General features: G+C 43.8%; 1 protein-coding gene across 1 annotated transcript in view; it reads left to right on the top strand.

The window, feature by feature from the left end:
• Positions 1-18,060, top strand: part of LOC132834642 (protein mono-ADP-ribosyltransferase PARP6-like) — a 174,554-nt gene that overhangs the window by 66,259 nt on the left and 90,235 nt on the right. The window contains exon 5 of the mRNA XM_060853543.1: positions 16,292-16,330. Coding sequence (XP_060709526.1) covers positions 16,292-16,330 — 39 coding nt within the window. The remainder of the gene's footprint in view (positions 1-16,291; positions 16,331-18,060) is intronic.

Consider the following 18,060-nt stretch of genomic DNA (forward strand, 5'->3'; position numbering starts at 1 on the left):
TAGGGCTCAAATTGCTGAATTTTAATCTTCAGATTCATTTGCTTCAGTTTGATTTTATTGTCTTGTGTACTTATATATGAAAGTACAGGAGTACAGTGAAAGGCGTATAATGTCATTACACAAGGTGCCATCTTTGGTACCAGGAATGTATCCTGAGGATATATAATTTTACAGATTGGTGAATAAAATTGTTACAGAAAAGAATTCCCATAGCTGTTGCCTCTTTACTCACTCTTTAGTAATATCAGTGAAACTAAAACTGGAGTATAAACTATTCATTCCTGATGAAGGGCTCCGGCCCGAAACGTCGCATTTCCTGTTCCTTGGATGCTGCCTAACCTGCTGTGCTTTAACCAGCAACACATTTTCAGCTAAAAACTATTTTAGCCTGTAAATATCAGTATTGTTCCATGACTACTGATAGAGTTTAAATAAAGCTGTCAACTTGCCTCAGGCCTATAAACAGAGGAAGAAATATCATCCTAATGCAAATTGTTACTTCAATCAAATTTTGTCCAATGCAGTAACAGAAAATACAATAGGGAGAACATTTCTGGAGTTCTATAGAGATAGCTTTAACAATTGACAAGGATCAAACCGATTGCCTTGATGGCTGTGATAAATGCAATTGAGATATGACATTGGTCTGTTTCTGTGCTATGAATATATTCATCCCAATTAGTCCATTCTGGTATTTATAATCTACGGGAAATTCCTCTCACTCAAAATTCGGTGACTCCTTTCTGAATACCTTACTGAGCATCCCTACACTCCAAAAAAAATTCAAAAAGGCAGACCCCCACCAACATTTCAGGGGTATTTAGAGATGGGGAATGAAAATTGGCGGAGCTAATTCATCTCATCTTAAAATGATAACTTTCTGTTCCTTTCTCCAAATGAAGGGATGTTCTTAATGGCGCTCTTTTCTCCCCAAGCTCTTGTCGCTCATTACTATAGGGCTAACATCTCAACAAGGCAAGGTTAATAAGTGATACAGAAATCACTCTAATGAGTAGGAAGATTTGGCAGAAAAATGCCAAACTTTATCTTTCTTTATTTTCAAACTTTATCTTCTTGCAAGACCGGTTCAGATTTTGTAAAGTCCCTTGACCCATTTTAACCCATTGAGAAAGTTGTCCACCATGTTTTTGCACTAAGGTTCTGATCCGTGCTATAGAATGAGCCTTTCTAAAACAGAGCTGGCAGTAAATCAGCTCTCCCTTCAGTACTTCATTTGAACATACAGGCCTCATAGCTATGTCTACATTTTTAAACATTTGTTGTGAAATATGAGCATCAGTGTTGTCCATTTGCCATTGAGAGGTGGTTGTGAGGTGTCTTCCTGAACCACAGTTAGACTTATAGACTCACAGAGATGTGCAGCACAGAAACAGATCCTTAGCTCTAACTTGTCCATGCCGACCAGATATCCTAAATTAATCTTGTCCTATTTGCCAGCACTTGGCCCATATCCCTCCAAACCCTTCCTATTCATGTACCCATCCAGATGCCTTTTAAATGTTGTAATTGTACCAGCCTCCACCGCTTCCTCTGGCAGCTCATTCCATACACGCACCACCCTCTGCATGAAAAAGTTGCCACTTAGGTCACTTTTAGATCTTTCCCCTCTCACCTTAAAACCTATGCCCCTCTAGTTCTGGATCCCCCCCACCCCAGGGAATATTCATGTGCTGCCAATTATCGAGTCATAGAGTCGTATGGCACAGAAACAGACCCTTCGGTTCAACCAGTCCATGGTGAACATAATCCCAAACGAAACGAGCTCCACTTGCCTGCCCCCAGCCCATATCCCTCCAAACCTTCCTATTAAACTGTAAAGACTATAATAAAATATAATAAATCTTTAACTAAGCGTGCAATCTCAGGAGCGGCTGCAAGATCAACATTGCACCCACAGCTAAAAATGGGTATATCACAAAACCATGGCATTTATTTTCCTTGACTTTTTTGGCCTCTTTAATCTCAAACTTAATCACAACACAAAGTTAATGCAAGATGGATCTCTCCGTGCAGTATTCCAACATCATGCTTTGACTCTGCGTTAGAATTAATGAAAGTCTCTTCCTTCATGATCGGTATTGACTGGAGAAGTTAGCACAGGCCAACAAGGTCTTTGCTAGATCTTGACATGAAATTGGACAACGCAAATCTCAAATTACATAAATTTCACAAGCATTCAAATCTAGCCATGGCTGTTAAAACTGGTTCATTTTGGGCATTTGCAAATTGGGCGGCATGGTTGCTCAGTGGTTAGTACTGCTGCCTCACAGCGCCAGGTTCCCGGGTTCGATTCTGGCCTCAGGCGACTGTGTGGAGTTTGCACATTCTCACTGTGTATGTGTGGGTTTCCTCCGGGTGCTCCGGTTTCCTCCCACAGTCCAAAGATGTGCAGGTCAGGTGAACTGGCCGTGCTAAATTAGGTGCATTAATCAGAGGAAAATGGGACAGGGTGGGTTACTCTTTGGAGGGTCGGTGTGGACTTATTGGGCTGAAGGGCTTGTTTCCACACTGTGGGAAATCTAATCTAACCATCAAACTTTCTGGCAGCTCCACCGAATGTTTGCTCTGTGCAAAAGCTAGAATGTAAATTAAGATAGATGAGCATTGCCAATGAAGATACCAAAGGGACTTCATTTAGAAAGGTGAGATTTTCGAGCTCACTTGACCAGAAACACGTTTGATTTGGTCAGTGTAGTGTTAGGAATTGCATTAAGGCTTACATTGTTCACGGACTTAACATCGGTTACTCTCTCTGACTGAGGTTGTTAAGCCTCTGTGAGAATTCTATTGGGACTTTTAAAAGCTTTTCTCACTTAAAAATGTTTCATTACTTCAAGTATTACTACTTAGCCCAGATCCACAGTGGCATGGAAAAACAATTAGAGTAGAAGTACTTTTCATTGCTGCAATCTTAAAAAGCAGACACTACAATATAGGTGATCAATTAAAATCCATATTTACAGCTTATTTGATGTGTTCTTTTGTTAAAAGGCATTCAGGCTTTCTAGGAAACACAATACTGCATGCTTCACACGTGGCTGTATGTGCTTTGAGATGCATGGCCTTTAGAATTACATTGAAAGCCTTTTGTTTGGAGGTTGCTACACTCCCACTTGCAAAATAAATGCACTTTGGCACTCTTCACCAGCCCTTGGGATACAGCCAGATCCAATGTAGTTCAACTCTGCTGGGTTTCAGAATGGAGGAGTTAACAGGACACAGGAACAAGTCAGAAGGAGTCTGTTGCAATGGGAAATTAAAAACAGAAAATGCTGGACACTGTCAGGGTCAGGTCGGAGTGAGAATCAGAGTTAACCATTCAAGTTAAATGCCCCTTCAGGACCCACAACTAATGCGGTCTGTGGTTTACTATAATTTAGCCTGTGTTGCATTCACCACAAAACTTGAGTCGGTTATTGTGAAGTTGATTTGTAACACTAACTATTTGTAATATCACAGACTTACGCCTTCAGTCTGGGGACAGAAACTTGTAGGGGCCTGAATAAAGTGGGCTGTGGCAAAATTGTGTGTTGAATTGTAAGAGAAGTCTGAGGCCTACCTGGACAATGAGAACAATTTACTGCATATTTTATGGTGGGTCACAAGGCAGTGGTGAACTGTTTATTCAGGGAATTATTTCTTATAATGATCTGACTAATAGTACCTCACCTCATTAATATTTAGTTTCCCATATTATCGATTAGTTTCTCATATTATCAAACACTATGAACAAAGTAGTCATTGACGGCATGGGCTCTTATTTTAGTCAGTAACTTCCCCTACAGCGCCTTGTCAAAAACCCTCTGGATATCCAAATTGATCATAGACTCCTTCAGCGTTGTCCAATTGCTCAGTACCTCCTCAAAGAATGGTTTCTAAAATCTTACCAATAACAGAGTTCAGGCTAATTGACTGGCAGTTTCCAGTCTTCTGCGCCTCTCCCTTCTTAAACAGAAGTGTTACATCAGCTACGTTCTAGTCTTCTGGCATCCTTCCTGACTGTATTGATTCCTGAAAGACCACCACCAATGTCAGTTATCTCCTTCAGAACTCCGGCTTGCAGTCCATCTGGTCCGAATGATTTATCCATCTTCAGAACTTCCAGCTTCCCCAACACCTTTTTCTTCATGATGGCCACTACACACACTTTTGCCCCCGACTCTCTTGAAGTTCTGGTATGCTGCTGCTACCTTCTGGGAGAAAGTGAGGACTGCACATGCTGGAGATCAGAGTCGAGAGTGTGTTGGTGGGGAAGCACAGCATCTGAGGAGGAGCAGGGGAATCAACGCTTTGGACATAAGCCTTTCATCAGGACTCAGCCTTTCCTGATGAAGGGCTTATGCCTGAAACATCAATTCTACTGCTCCTTGGATGCTGCCTGACAAATGTGCTTTCCCAGCAGCATACTCTCGACTGCTAGTGTCCTCCAATGTACCTATTCAGTTCCTCCATCATTTTTTTGTTCCACATTGCTATTTCTCCAGCCTAATTTTTCCATTGACTCAATGTCCACTATTTATTGCATTTCTCTCTTACCTTGTAGACATTTACAAAAAACTCTTGCAATCTTTTTTCATATTACTAGCTTGCTTACTCTCATATTTCACCTTCTCCCTCTTTATGACTTTTATACTCATCCTCTGCTGGTTTTAAAATGCTTCCCAATCTTCTGGCTTCCCACTGATTCAGGGTTAGTGTAGTTGTGAATTGGGATGGGTCACACTGGATGTGATGGAAGATGTTGCAGGTAACAACTGAGAGTGGTAGACGGTCTGTGCCCTGGCGAGAGGGGGGGGTGCGGGAATGCGCGAGAGAGAGCAGAGAGAAAGAGTGAGTGTGAGGCACCTGAGACGGGGGGTGGTGACACCGACGTTGGTGGCGTGGCAAAGAGCCTTCTTCCTACAGAAGCGGTACGGTGGCTCAGTGGTTAGCACAGCTGCTTTACAGTACCAGGGACCCAGGTTTGATTTCAGCCTTGGGCGACTGTCTGTGTGGAGTTTGCATATTCTTCCCGTGTCTGCATGGATTTCCTCCAGGTGCTCCAGTTTCCTCCCACGGTCCAAAGATGTGCAGGTCAGAGTGGATTGGTCATCCTAAATAGCCCATAGTGTTCAGGAGTGTATAGATTAGTTGCATTAGTCACAGGAAATGTCAAGTAGGAGAATGAGCCTGCGGGGGGGATACTCCTTGGTGGGTTGGTGTGCACTTGTTGAGTCAAATGGCCTGTTTCCATACTATAGCCATTCTATGATTCTAACCTGGGAAATTTTTCCATTGGCTGAAGATGCACTGACCCAGGTGGCAATCTCAGACTCGGCTGACATGGTCAGCACTGTCCCCATGACTTGTCTGGACTTGTCCTACCTGCCTATCTCCTTTTCCACCTATCCACTCCACCCTCTCCTCCCTGACCTGTCACCTTCATCCCCTCCCCCACTCATCTCTTGTACTCTATGCTACTTTCTCCCTACCCCCACTCTCCTCGAGCTTATCTCTCCACGCTTCAGGCTCTCTGCCTTTATTCCTGATGAAGGGCTTTTGCCTGAAACGTCAATTTTGCTGCTGCTTGGATGCTGCCTGAACTGCTGTGCTCTTCCAGCACCACTGATCCAGAATCTGGTTTCCAGCATCTGCAGTCATTGTTTTTACCACCCTGGTCTGTTTTCTGGCCTTTGGTGCAAGAGGATATCCTATTTCTACAGCGCCTCATCCTCTAGGCGCCTGTTGCAACGTGGGCCACCCATTTTCCGATGGCTGCCATATACAGGGAAAAATGTTAGGAACAAGCGAGGCAGCTCCGGACTAGTAATGCTTGCTTGGCAGCATGGCAGCCTTTTAAAGATGATACCAAGGCATTCTGGGATATCCTGGCAGTGGTGAATTGTTCTAGGAATGGTTCGTGTTGAGATGGAGCTGGAATTGGGTAGCATAGGGGTGGGGTACGTAGTTAGTTTTTGGTCAGACTTTTGGAATACAGTATATAATTCTGGTCTCCCTGCTAAAGAAGGATGCTGTGAAACTTGAAAGGGTGCAGAAAAGATTTACAAGAATGCTGCCAGGGTTGGAGGGTTTGAGCTATAGGGAGAGGCTGAACAGGCTGGGGCTGTTTTCCCTGGAGCATCAGAGGCTAAGAGGTGACCTTATAGAGGTTTATAAAATCATGAGGGGCATGTATAGGGTGAATGGACAAGATCTTTCCCCAGAATGGGGGAGTTCAAAACTCGAGGTCATGGGTTTAAGGTGAGAGGAGAAAGATTTAAAAGGGACCTAAGGGGTAATTTTTTTCACGCAAAAGTTGGAGAGACAATATTTTAGGCATAAGCCCTTACATTAACCCTGATAAAGGGCTTATGAATGAAATGCTGACTCTCCTGCTCCTCGGATACTGCCTGAACTGCTGTGCTTTTCCAGCACCACACTTTTCGACTCTGACTCTCCAGCATCTACAGTCCTCACTTTCTCCTTATAGGGATATGGATCAAATGCTGGTAAATTTGGTTAATTTAGGATATCTGGTCGGCATTGGACAAGTTAGACCGAAGGGTCTGTTTCTGTGCTTTACAACTCTCTGGCTCTATGACTGTGAGGTATGGTGTGAATTTTCTCTTGGCCTCACAGTGATGAACTCTCTAAAAAACACAACAAAGATTCCTGAAGAAGGGCTTATGCCTGAAATGTCGAATCTCCTGTTCCCTGGATGCTGCCTGACCTGCTGCGCTTTTTCAGCAACACATTTTCAGCTTTACAAGGATGTTGCCAGGGTTGGAGGATTTGAGCTTTAGGGAGAGACTGAATAGGCTGGGGCTGTTTTCCCTGGAGTGTCGGAGGCTGAGGGGTGACCTTATAGAGGTTTATAATGTCATGAGGGACATGGATAGGATAAGTAAACAAAGTCTCTTTCCTGGGGTGGGGGGAGTCCAGAACTTGGGGGCATAGGTTGAGGGTGAGAGGGGAAAGCTATCAAAGAGACCTAAGGGGCAACATTTTTGTGCAGAAGGTGGTACATGTATGGAATGAGCTGCCAAAGGAAGTGGTGGAGGTTGGTACAATTGCAACATTTAAAAGGCATTAGGATGGGCATATGAATAGGAAGGGAAAGAGGCCAGGTGCTGGCAAGTGGGACTAGATTGGGTTGGGATATCTAGTCGGCATGGACGAGTTGGACCAAAGGGTCTGTTTCCGTGCTGTACATCTGTGACTCTATGACAACTGACACTTTGTCAATAAAGCCCCAAGATTCAGTCCTGAGTTTTGTCTTTCCTGATATTACCATACGTTACATAACTGACTGAACGCACTACCCTGACTGTTTATCAAAAGTCCATTAAAGATCTGAAGACTGGTTATCAGTAACGGGATGTTAACTGTTCCTCATTCCACTGACCTGTTAACTATTTCTAAAAAGTTCTGCTTTCATTTTGCGTTTGTAGGTTTTTGTTTTTGTTTTTACGATTGCAGTGGTATCCATAAATAAATTGGGAAAAAAATATCTAATTGTTACAGTGATCAAGTTATCAAGGGAAATGATTGGATGAAGGGTAAGATTTGATTATTATCATAAGATGCTATCATTTTAAATTAAATCTGGTCTCTGGGGAAGGGAAATAATAAATGAGCTTTTTGAGACATCTTTGTAAAAGATAGCAAAGGAGATTGGATTATTTGAACAGACTTTGCAGAATGCTACTGCTTCAGCCCTCTTTGTCATTGAGCAACAGAAAGTGTGTTTAAGGCCCAAGACTTGACCAGGGAGGCATGGTGGCTCAGTGGTTGGCACTGCTGCCTCACAGTGCCAGGGACCTGGGTTTGATGCTGCCCTCAGGTGAATGACTGTGTGTGTGTGTGTGTGTGTGTGTGTGTGTTCGTGTTCCTCTGGGTTCTCTGGTTTCCTCCAGCTGTCCAAAATTGGGTCACTTACTTCAAAACATGAACTCTGATCTCTCTCCTCAGTTGTCGCCAGACCTGCCGAGCTTTTCCAGCAATTTGTGCTTTTGTTGCCAAAGATGTGCGTGTTAGCTGGATTGGCTGTGCTGAATTCCCATTTGTCCATGGATTTGGTGGTTAGGTGGGAAAATGCAGAGTTACAGGAAGAGGGTAGGAATTGGGTCTTGGTGGGATGCTGTTCAGAAGTTTGGTGTGGACTCAATGGACTGAATAGCCTGCTTCCACACTGTACAGACTCTGTGATACTCAATGAATAATCCCCAAGCAAAAACCTGGTTGTTGCTCCCCACAGTCATGCTAAAACATCTGTCCCTTTTGCTTCAGCCCACTGCTGGCTGAGGTCAACCTTTCAGTCTGGAATAATGCATGGCATAAGAGAAGGAGGGAATACCTGGAGATTATCCTTGAACATTTCATTAGATTAGAAGTTGGGAAAACCAATGGGCAATTGTCAATTTTTTTTTCAGACACAGTGTACGGGCATCACTGGATGTTTATTGCCTGGCACTAATTGTCTAGAGGGCAGTTAGGAGTAACCTGCATTGCTGTGGGTCTGGAGTCACTATCAGATTAAGGACAGCATGTTTCTTTCTAAAAGGACATCAGTGAAAAGATGGGTTTGTTTTTTAAAAAGGCAATCGACTGTGGTAGGCTGGTCTTTTATTCAGACGGAAGAGACTTGGTTTGCTTCATTGCTTATTGTTTGCCTAACCAACCTGTTCAGAGGTTTATGACACACCTCTGGAGCAGTTGGGACTTGAATCATGCCTCCCGGTCCAGGGGTAGGGACAGTACCACTGCACCCTACATGTGATGTGGCTAAGAGCAGAATCACAGGCCAGACATTTACTGACTGCCAGGAGGCATTTTGTTGGCGGTGGATGATTTGGGGGATGGCATTAACATTCGAAAAAGGTGGATTGGATTGGCGTAATCTGGGTGATGGTGAGACTGGATGCTAATTTATATTGTTCAAAACCAAATTAATGTTAATTTAATATTGTTGATAGCAACGGCAATGTCTATGGGAATCTTCAAACTAAATAAAGGCATCCTTCCAATGGATTCCCAGAGCAACGTTGGATGGAAGAGCAGGCCACGGCTTTTGAAAGACAGATCCAGGGAGCCTCAGTGACCTCCCTTGCAGGGTTTTTCCCTCTGACCCTCAACCTCAAGAGTATTAAGTTTTTTCAAATTTTTCTCCTGAGGCTCCAGGTTGCCTGAACTTCATGGAATGACCACCTTCTCTGGTGGCGCTGCTGCCTCCCACTGGAATGTGTCTGCCATTTTTCAGTTGAGTCCAATGGAGAAGTGCCTTTCTAGTCCATTAGCCGTGTGGAGTTCACTTCTTATCCTGCACTCCTCCATCTCCTCAGCCATAGGTGGTTTCACTCACCAGCTTCTGAAGTGGTCAAAATTTATAAAATTGCTTATTATAATGTAGGAAGTGAGATATTAGCAATCAAATCTGATTATTTCACATCAGTCACAGTCTCACACTGTATTCTGTTATGGCCCAGGCCAGACCCCTTCAAACCTTTTTGAGAAAGTAGCCGTAACTTCTCCTTATTTTAAAGGCAGATGTGAAGTGGGTATTCCAGGAGTAATGCAGCTGGTCAAACCACTCGACTTCAAGCAAAACAGAATTTATTTACACACTACAGATGAAACACGAACAAAAGAAAACAGAGTTCAGAATAACTTAACATTTCATAACCCAACCGACTCTACCGCAACTTAACAAAGGAGCTGTTCCAATCCCTGCAACATCCCATAACACAGTAACACAGATTGTGGGCGGCACGGTGGCACAGTGGTTAGCACTGCTGCCAGAGACCCGGGTTCAATTCCCACCTCAGGTGACTGACTGTGTGGAGTTTGCACGTTCTCCCTGTGTCTGTGTGAGTTTCCTCCGATTTTCTCCCACAGTCCAAAGATGTGCAGGTTAGGTGAATTGGCCATGCTAAATTGCCTTTGGTATTAGGTAAGGGGTAAAAGTAGCGGTATGGGTGCATGGTGGGTCTGTGTGGACTTGTTGGGCCGAAGGGCCTGTTTCCACACTGTAAGTAATCTAATCTAATCCTTTGGCAAAAAGTCGATCAAACACAACTTCCTCCAGGCAGGAGAGACTGCAGAGAGAAAAATCAGCAAGAAACATCTGTTGAAGCATGGAATTTTTTTTACTGTAGCTGCTTCTCTAGATCCCCAGCAGCCTCTGCCTGCTGAAACCAATCAAACTAGAAAGAAATTCCTGAACTGGCCACTCCCCTGGCATTGTTTTCAAGTAGCCGCTTCCAGACCTCTTTACGACCCATCTTGAGAAAAACACGAAGGACAACATAACCATGTTAAAGGGACAGCATCATCACAATTCTCAAAACAAACTTCTGGATGAGCTCAGTGCTGGAATCACAGCATTGCAGAAGTACGAACAATCACCAAGGTGATAGGATATAGATCCACTGCTCTGATTCACTACATCTCAGGTTTCAGGTCCCTCTTGCACATTTATACCACAGGGAGATCAGTGTATGTGTTTGAAGAACAAATTAGTTCATGTTAATGTCATGAGCAATCTACGCCTTGGTCAGTTTGTTTGGATACTTCAGAATATAAAAGTCAGCTTATGGTGGAGAAGTTAAGATTAGATAGAAAGGAGTAGAGAGGTGCACAATGTAACATTGATATTGTTGAAAAGAGAGACAGGTCACTGAGGGCTTTCATCTTGCACTGATTAGGGTAAAGGCAGGGAGATGATGGCCTTGAAGTATTATCACTAGACTATTAATGCCGGGACACAGATAATGTTCTGGGAAGCCAGGTTTGAATCCTGCCATGGTGGAATTTAAATCCAATATTGTTTAAAAAATAAAAATCTGGAATTCAGGATCTACTGATAAGCGTGAAACCCATCTGGTTCACAAATGTCCTTTCAGGAAGGAAAGTGCCATCCTCACCTGGCCTGGTCTACATGTGACTCCAGACCCACAGCAATGTGGTTGATTCTCAGGAGCTCTCTGAAATGGCCCAGCAAGCCATTCACTTGCACCAATCACTCCAAACTCTCAAACAAATGAAACTGGGTGGATTACCAGACATTGACGCAGGCATCGGAAAGACTATGGTAGAAACAGCCCTGTTGACCCTGCAAAGTCCTCCTTACTAACATCTGGAAGCTCATGCCAAAATTGGGAGAGCTGTCTCAGAGACTTGTCAAGCAACAGCCTGATATTGTCAAATCATAAAATCATACCTTACAGACCATGTCCCAGACACCACCATCACCATCCCTGGATATGTCCTTTCCCACTTACAGGACCGACCCAACAGAGGTGCTGGCCAGTTGGGAGACATTTGGGAGAGAGTTTTTCTGGGAGCCCTCAACATTGACTCCTTTCCCCATGAAGTCTCATGGCTTCAGATATAACATGGGCAAGGTATTGGTCAGATCATTGAGTATAGGGGTTGGGAGGTCATGTTGTGACTGTACAGGACGTTGATTAGGCACTTTTGGAATATTGTTTGAAATTCTGGTCTTCCTCCTATAGGAAGGATGCCGTGAAACTTGGAAGGGTTCAGAAAAGATTTACAGGGATGTTACCAGGGTTGGAAGGTTTGAGTGATAGTGAGAGGATTAATAGGTTGGGGCTGTTTTCCCTTGAGCATCGGAGGCTGAGGGGTGACTTTATAAAGTCATGAGCGGTGTGGAAAGGGTAAATACACAAGGTCTATTGCGGGGTGGGGGAGTCCAGAACTAGAGGGCATAGGTTTAGGGTGAGAGAGGGGAAAGATATAAAAGGGACAACTTTTCCATGCAGAGGGTGGTACTTGTATGGAATGAGCTGCCAGAGGAAGTGGTGGAGCCTGGTGCAATTAAAACATTTAAAATGTATCTGACAGGTATATGAACAGGAAGGGTTTAGAGGGATATGGGCCAAGTGGGACTAGATTAATTTAGGATATCTGATCAGCATGGAGGCATTGGACAAAAGGGTCTGTTTCCGTGCTGTACATCTCTGTGAAACCTCCTGCTGATTACCCCAGCTGTCCTCACACAGCTGATGAATCAGTACTCCTTCATGTTGAACAATACTTGGAGGAAGCACTGAGGATGGCAAAAAGTACTCTGGGTGGGGGGATTTCAGCACCCACCACCATGAGTAGCTTGGCAGAAGTACTACTGATCACACTGGTTAGGTCCTGAAGGATGTAGCTGCCAGACTGGGTCTGCAGTAGGTGATAAGGGAACTAACTGCAGCTGTATCTGTCCATGACAGTATTGGTAAGCGAGACCACCGCACAGTCCTTGTGGAGACGAAGTCCCGCCTTCACATTGAGAATACCCTCCATCATGTTGTGTGGCACTATCATCACGCTAAATGGGACAGACTTTGAACTGATCTAACAACTCAAGACTAGGCATCTATGAGACGCTGTGGGCCATCAACAGCAGCAGAATTGTACTCCAGCACAATCTGTCACCTCACAGCCCAGCATATTCCTCACTCAACCATTACCATCAAACCAGGGGATCAACCCTGGTTCAATGGATCGTGCAGGAGGGCTTGGAAAGAACAGCACCTGACATACCTGAAGATAAGTTGCCAACCTGGTGAGGTTACCAAACAGGACTACTTACATGCCAAAAAACATAAGCAGCAAGTGATAGACAGAGCTAAGTGACCCCACAACCAATGGATCAGATCTAAGCTCTGCAGTCCTGTCACATCCAGACACGATGGACAATTAAGCAACTCATTACAGGAGGAGGTTGCATAATTATCCCCATCCTCAATGATGGAAGAATCCAACACACCAAGGCAAAAGATAAGGCTGAAACTTTCACAGCAACCTTCAGCCAAAAGGGCCGAGAGGTTGATCCATCTCGGCCTCCTCCAGTGATCCCCAGCATTATGGAGACCAGTCTTCAGCCAATTCTGTTCACTCCATGTGATATTAAGAAATGGAGGCACTGGATACTGCAGAGGAGACAGGCCCTGACAATATTCCATCCATAGTGCTGAAGACCTGTGTTCTGGAAGTTGCTGCTCCCCTAGCCAAGCTGTTCCAGTACAGTTCCATGATTGGTTCCACCCAACAATGTGGGAAATTGCCCAGGTAGGTCCTGCGCATAAAAAGCAGGACAAATCCAACCTAGTCAATTACCTTCCCATCATCTCAATCATCAGGAACGTAATGGGAGTTGCCATCAACAGTGCTATAATGCTGCACCTGCTCAGCAATAACTGCTCAGTGACGTCCAGTTTGGATTCTGCCAGGGCCACTCAGCTCCTGACCTCATTCCAGCCTTAGTTCAAAACTGGATAAAAGAGCTAAATTCTAGAGAGGAGGTGAGAGTGTCAGCCCTTGACATCAAGGCTGCATTCGACCAAATGTGGCATTAAGCGTCGGAGGTTGAGGGGTGACCTTAGAAAGGTTGATAAAATCATGAGGGGCATGGTTAGGGTGAATAGACAAGGTATTTTCCCCGGGGTGGGAGAGTCCAGAACTAGAGGGCATAGGTTTTCAGTGAGAGAGGAAAAATTTAAAATGGTCCTAAGGGGTAACTTTTTCACACAGAGGATGGTGTTGAATGGAATGAGCTGCCTGACTAAGTAGTGGAGGCTGGTACAATTACAACATTTGAAAAGCATCTGGATGGGTGTAGGAATATAATGGATTTAGGGGGTATGGGCTAAGGGTTGGCAAATGGGACTAGATTAGGTTGGGATGTTTGGTCAGCATGAAGAAGTTGGACTGTTTCTGTGCTGTACATCTCTATGACTCTATCAAGGAGTCTGAGCAAAACTGGAATCAATGGGTATTGTAGGTGCGGTGATTACAGAGCAGGTCAGAGACTAGGAATACTGCAGTGAGTAACACACCTCCTGGTTCCTGAAAGTCTGTTCACCATCTATAAGGCACAAGTCAGGAGTGCAATGGAATACTCCCCAAATGTCTGGATATGTACAGCACTGAAAATATGTTGCTGGAAAAGCACAGCAGGTCAGGCAGCATCCAAGGAGCAGGAAAGTCGGCGTTTCGGGCATGAGCCCTTCTTCAGGATTCCTGAAGAAGGGCTCATGCCCGAAACGTCGACTCTCCTGCTCCTTGGATGCTGCTTGACCTGCTGCGCTTTTCCAGCAACACATTTTCAGTTCTGATCTCCAGCATCTGCAGTCCTCACTGTCTCCTGGATATGTACAGCCCCAATAACACTCGAGAAGCTTGACACCATCTAGGACAAAGCAGCCACTTGATTGGCACCTCATCCACAAGCATCTACTCCCTCCACCACCGATGCTCAGTAGCAGCAGTTGTTATATCTACAAGATGCACTGCAGACATTCACCAACGATTCTTCAACAGCACCTTCCAAACCCACGACCACTTCTATGAAGAAAGACAAGGGCAGCAGATATATGGGAACATCACTACCTTTTGAGTTCCCCTCCAAGCCACTCATTATCCTGACTTGGAAATATTTCGCCATTCCTTCGCTGGGTCAAAATCCTAGAATTTCCTCCCTAATGGCATTGTGGGTCAACCTACAGCAGGTGGACTGCAGTAATTCAACACCAGCTTCTCCAGAAGCAACAAGGGATGGGCAATAAATACTGGGCCCAGCCACTGACACTCACATCCATAAAATGAATAAATTTTAAAAATGCCAAGATGTCAAATTTTAAATGGTCACAGCAACTTGTATTACAAGAGGAAAGGGTGTGGATTCATTGGAAAGTCTGAGGTACTGCCATATCAAAAAAACATAATTCATATAAAGGTGCAGGGATTGTTTGCTGGGAATATTTCTCCATAAGAAATGTGTATCCATCCTAGCAAAATGTTAATGAGCCACATTGCGATTGATGGTCGATGTTAAATTGTTTGTTGGTCTCGCTGTCGGCACGCTTGGCACCATTCAGCAAGTGTCACCCAATTGTGGAATCGCATCAGTAGATGGTTTGTTCTGTTTTGGGTTTTGCTTGCATATGGTCTGCACTCTGCCTGTTAGAAACAGTCAGTCGGAAGAACAGGTTTGATTTGATCAAGCAATTGTTGGAACGAGCCTGCCATCAGGCAGGTACTGAAATGCGTCCACAATGAGTGTAAGACAAAAATCTCTCTTAATGCGTCTCTCTTTTCAATAAGTTGGAGCTGAGTAGTGACACATTTTACATTTTTCTGGGATTTCCCACTTGAAACAAATTAATGGGGAATTGCAGAATGAACAAAGGTAAAGAACACCATGCAGTTTCAAATCCGATCCATACTCTTCAAGTTAACAACAGGATGGGAAAAAGTAATCAAGCTAAAATATTATTCATTTCATACTATCCAGACCATACAGATCTTGTACAGATTACAAGTACAAGTCAATTAAACTCACTCGCAATCTTCCTTCTCCTCATTGCAATCACCCTCTGGCTGGCCCCAGGTCTGCAGCAATGATTGGATTTTTGTGGGTTCAAATGGAGGAGTCGTATTAGATATTGTTGAAATTTAGAATGATACAGTTTGTCAAGGATGTTGCCAGGGTTGCAGAGTTTGAGCTACAGGGAGAAGCTGAATAGGTTGGCCTGTTTTTCCTGGAGGGTCAGAGGCTAACAGGTCACCATATAGTGGTTTATAAAATCATAAGGGACATAAATAGATTGAATAGCCAAAGTCTTTGCCCCAGCGTCTGAGAGTCCAAAACTAGAGGGCATAGGTTTAAGGTGAGAGGGGTAAAATTTAAAAGGGGCCTAAGGGGCAACTTTTTCACACAGAGGGTGGTGCGTGCATGGAATGAGCTGCCAGAGGAAGTGTGGAGGCTGGTATAATTACAACATCCAAAAGGCATCTAGGTATATGCATAGAAAGGGTTTAGACAGATATGGGCCAAATACTGGCAAATGGGACAAGATTAATTTAGGATATCTGTTTGGCATGGATGAGTTGGACCAAAGGATCTGTTTCCATCTCTGTGACTCTATGACTCTATTGTGAGGTTTGACAGTCCTTTTATGAGAAAGCACATAGTCATTTTAGCACGAACAATGCCATGGGAGATCTAATAGGTTCACTTATGAGTTGCTGCACAGGTTAACAGAGTAAGGAAGGTCACTGAATACAGAGTAGGACCAGATGTGTACCTTCCTCTGCAATGCTTAAATGCCAAATCCATGATTTGGGGTAATTTTGTTAACTAAAAGTCTGTTAACAAGAAGATACCCTTTCGCCCTTGTAAACACCCATTCCCATATTCATCTGAGCATTGATGATTTGTTATTAAAGTACTGGACAGCCATTGCTTAAAAATAATACAGTGCTTCCTTTCCAATAGATACATGAGATGGCCCAGTCAGAAATATCAACCCAACAGGTAGGACAGATCACATTAAAGCTTTCTGTTAGTGGGAACGTTCAAAACTTTGTTTATTGTAAAACTGCTGTTGACTGAATGAATGACTTTATGCTGTTGGAATCCTCTTAAAGATCAACTTTTATTTACTGAGAGATAGTTTGAGCTGAAATAAGCCTTTATCATAAATATACTGTGATTAATAATTGGTGAAAGGAAGCAATTGGAAAAAAAAATTACTGTCAGATGTGGTGGCTGAGTAAATCAATGTGGCACCAGATGATTTGATCTAGAATTGAATCTCTTAAGAATGTTCTCAGCCCCTTGAAAGGTCACAACAGGATTTGATGCATAAACTTTTAATATTGTTTAATTAAAAATTCAATGTGACTTCACATTCTGTTTAATTCACACAGCCTGGGACGTGCTATGTGCTGTTTCTGAGTGATGTATTTTTCACTGTAGCACTTAATGCAGCATTGGGTTTAAATAATGTGTAAAAGGATATTTGTTGAACATTGTTGTCAAACAGAATATTTATAGGTTTCAGACAGACTCTCTGTTCTAATACAACTTGAAATGCCAGAAAGATCCCTACTGGATTCTCCCTCTTTGTTACCGTATATACATCCTGTGACTGTGTGCTTCAGAACAAAGCACTCACAACACAAATGCATAAGGGATCCAAATGTAATCTGAGTCACTTATTAAAGAGCAAGTGTTGAACAGATCATGATACAAATCGAAGCAAATTTATTTAAACAGAGTGACAGGCTGTGACAGTCACTCAACTTTGAAACAACCATTTGGTCAATTTAGATTCCAACTACATGAAAAAAAAACTTACTTTTGTATGCAAAACACACATTGGTTGTAAAATCTTGAACCTGTTCTGTTTTTTTTTTGTTAACATTTTCTACTATGCATTCCAATGTCCCCATCTATTATAAATGCGCTGTTAGTTCAAACTTCCATCAAAAGTGGTACTCCAGTAGAGTCATAGAGCTGTACGGTATGGGAATGGACCCTTTGGTCCAACTCAGTCATGCTGGTCAGATATCCTTAACTAATCTAGTCTCATTTGGTGCATATCCCTCTAAACCCTTCCCATTCATATAACCATCCAGATGCCTTTTAAATGCTGTACTTGTTCCAGACTCCACCACCTTCGTCCAGCAGCTCGTTCCACACATGCACCACCCTCCGTATGAAAAGCTTACCCCCTCTTAGATCCCTTTTAAACCTTTCCCCTCTCACCTTAAACCAAAGCCCTCTAGTTTTTTTTTTGATTAGATTACTTACAGTGTGGAAACAGGCCCTTCGGCCCAACAAGTCCACACCGACCCGCCGAAGCGCAACCCACCCATACCCCTACATTTACCCATTACCTAACACTAGGGGCAATTTAGCATGGCCAATTCACCTGACCCGCACATCTTTGGACTGTGGGAGGAAACCGGAGCACCCGGAGGAAACCCACGCAGACACGGGGAGAACGTGCAAACTCCACACAGTCAGTCGCCCGAGTCAGGAATTGAACCCGGGTCTCCGGTGCTGTGAGGCAGCAGTGCTAACCACTGTGCCACCGTGCGGCCCTAGGATTCTCCTCCCTAGGAAAAAGAACTTGGCTATTCACCCTATCCCTGCCCCCCATGATTTTGTAAACCTCTGCAAGGTCATCCCTCAGCTTCAAATGCTCCAGGGAAAAAAAATAGCCCAAGCCTATACAGAGCACTCCCTCTGTAATATCC

This window comes from Hemiscyllium ocellatum, chromosome 42 (genome assembly GCF_020745735.1).
Source record: "Hemiscyllium ocellatum isolate sHemOce1 chromosome 42, sHemOce1.pat.X.cur, whole genome shotgun sequence".
Lineage (NCBI taxonomy): Eukaryota > Metazoa > Chordata > Chondrichthyes > Orectolobiformes > Hemiscylliidae > Hemiscyllium > Hemiscyllium ocellatum.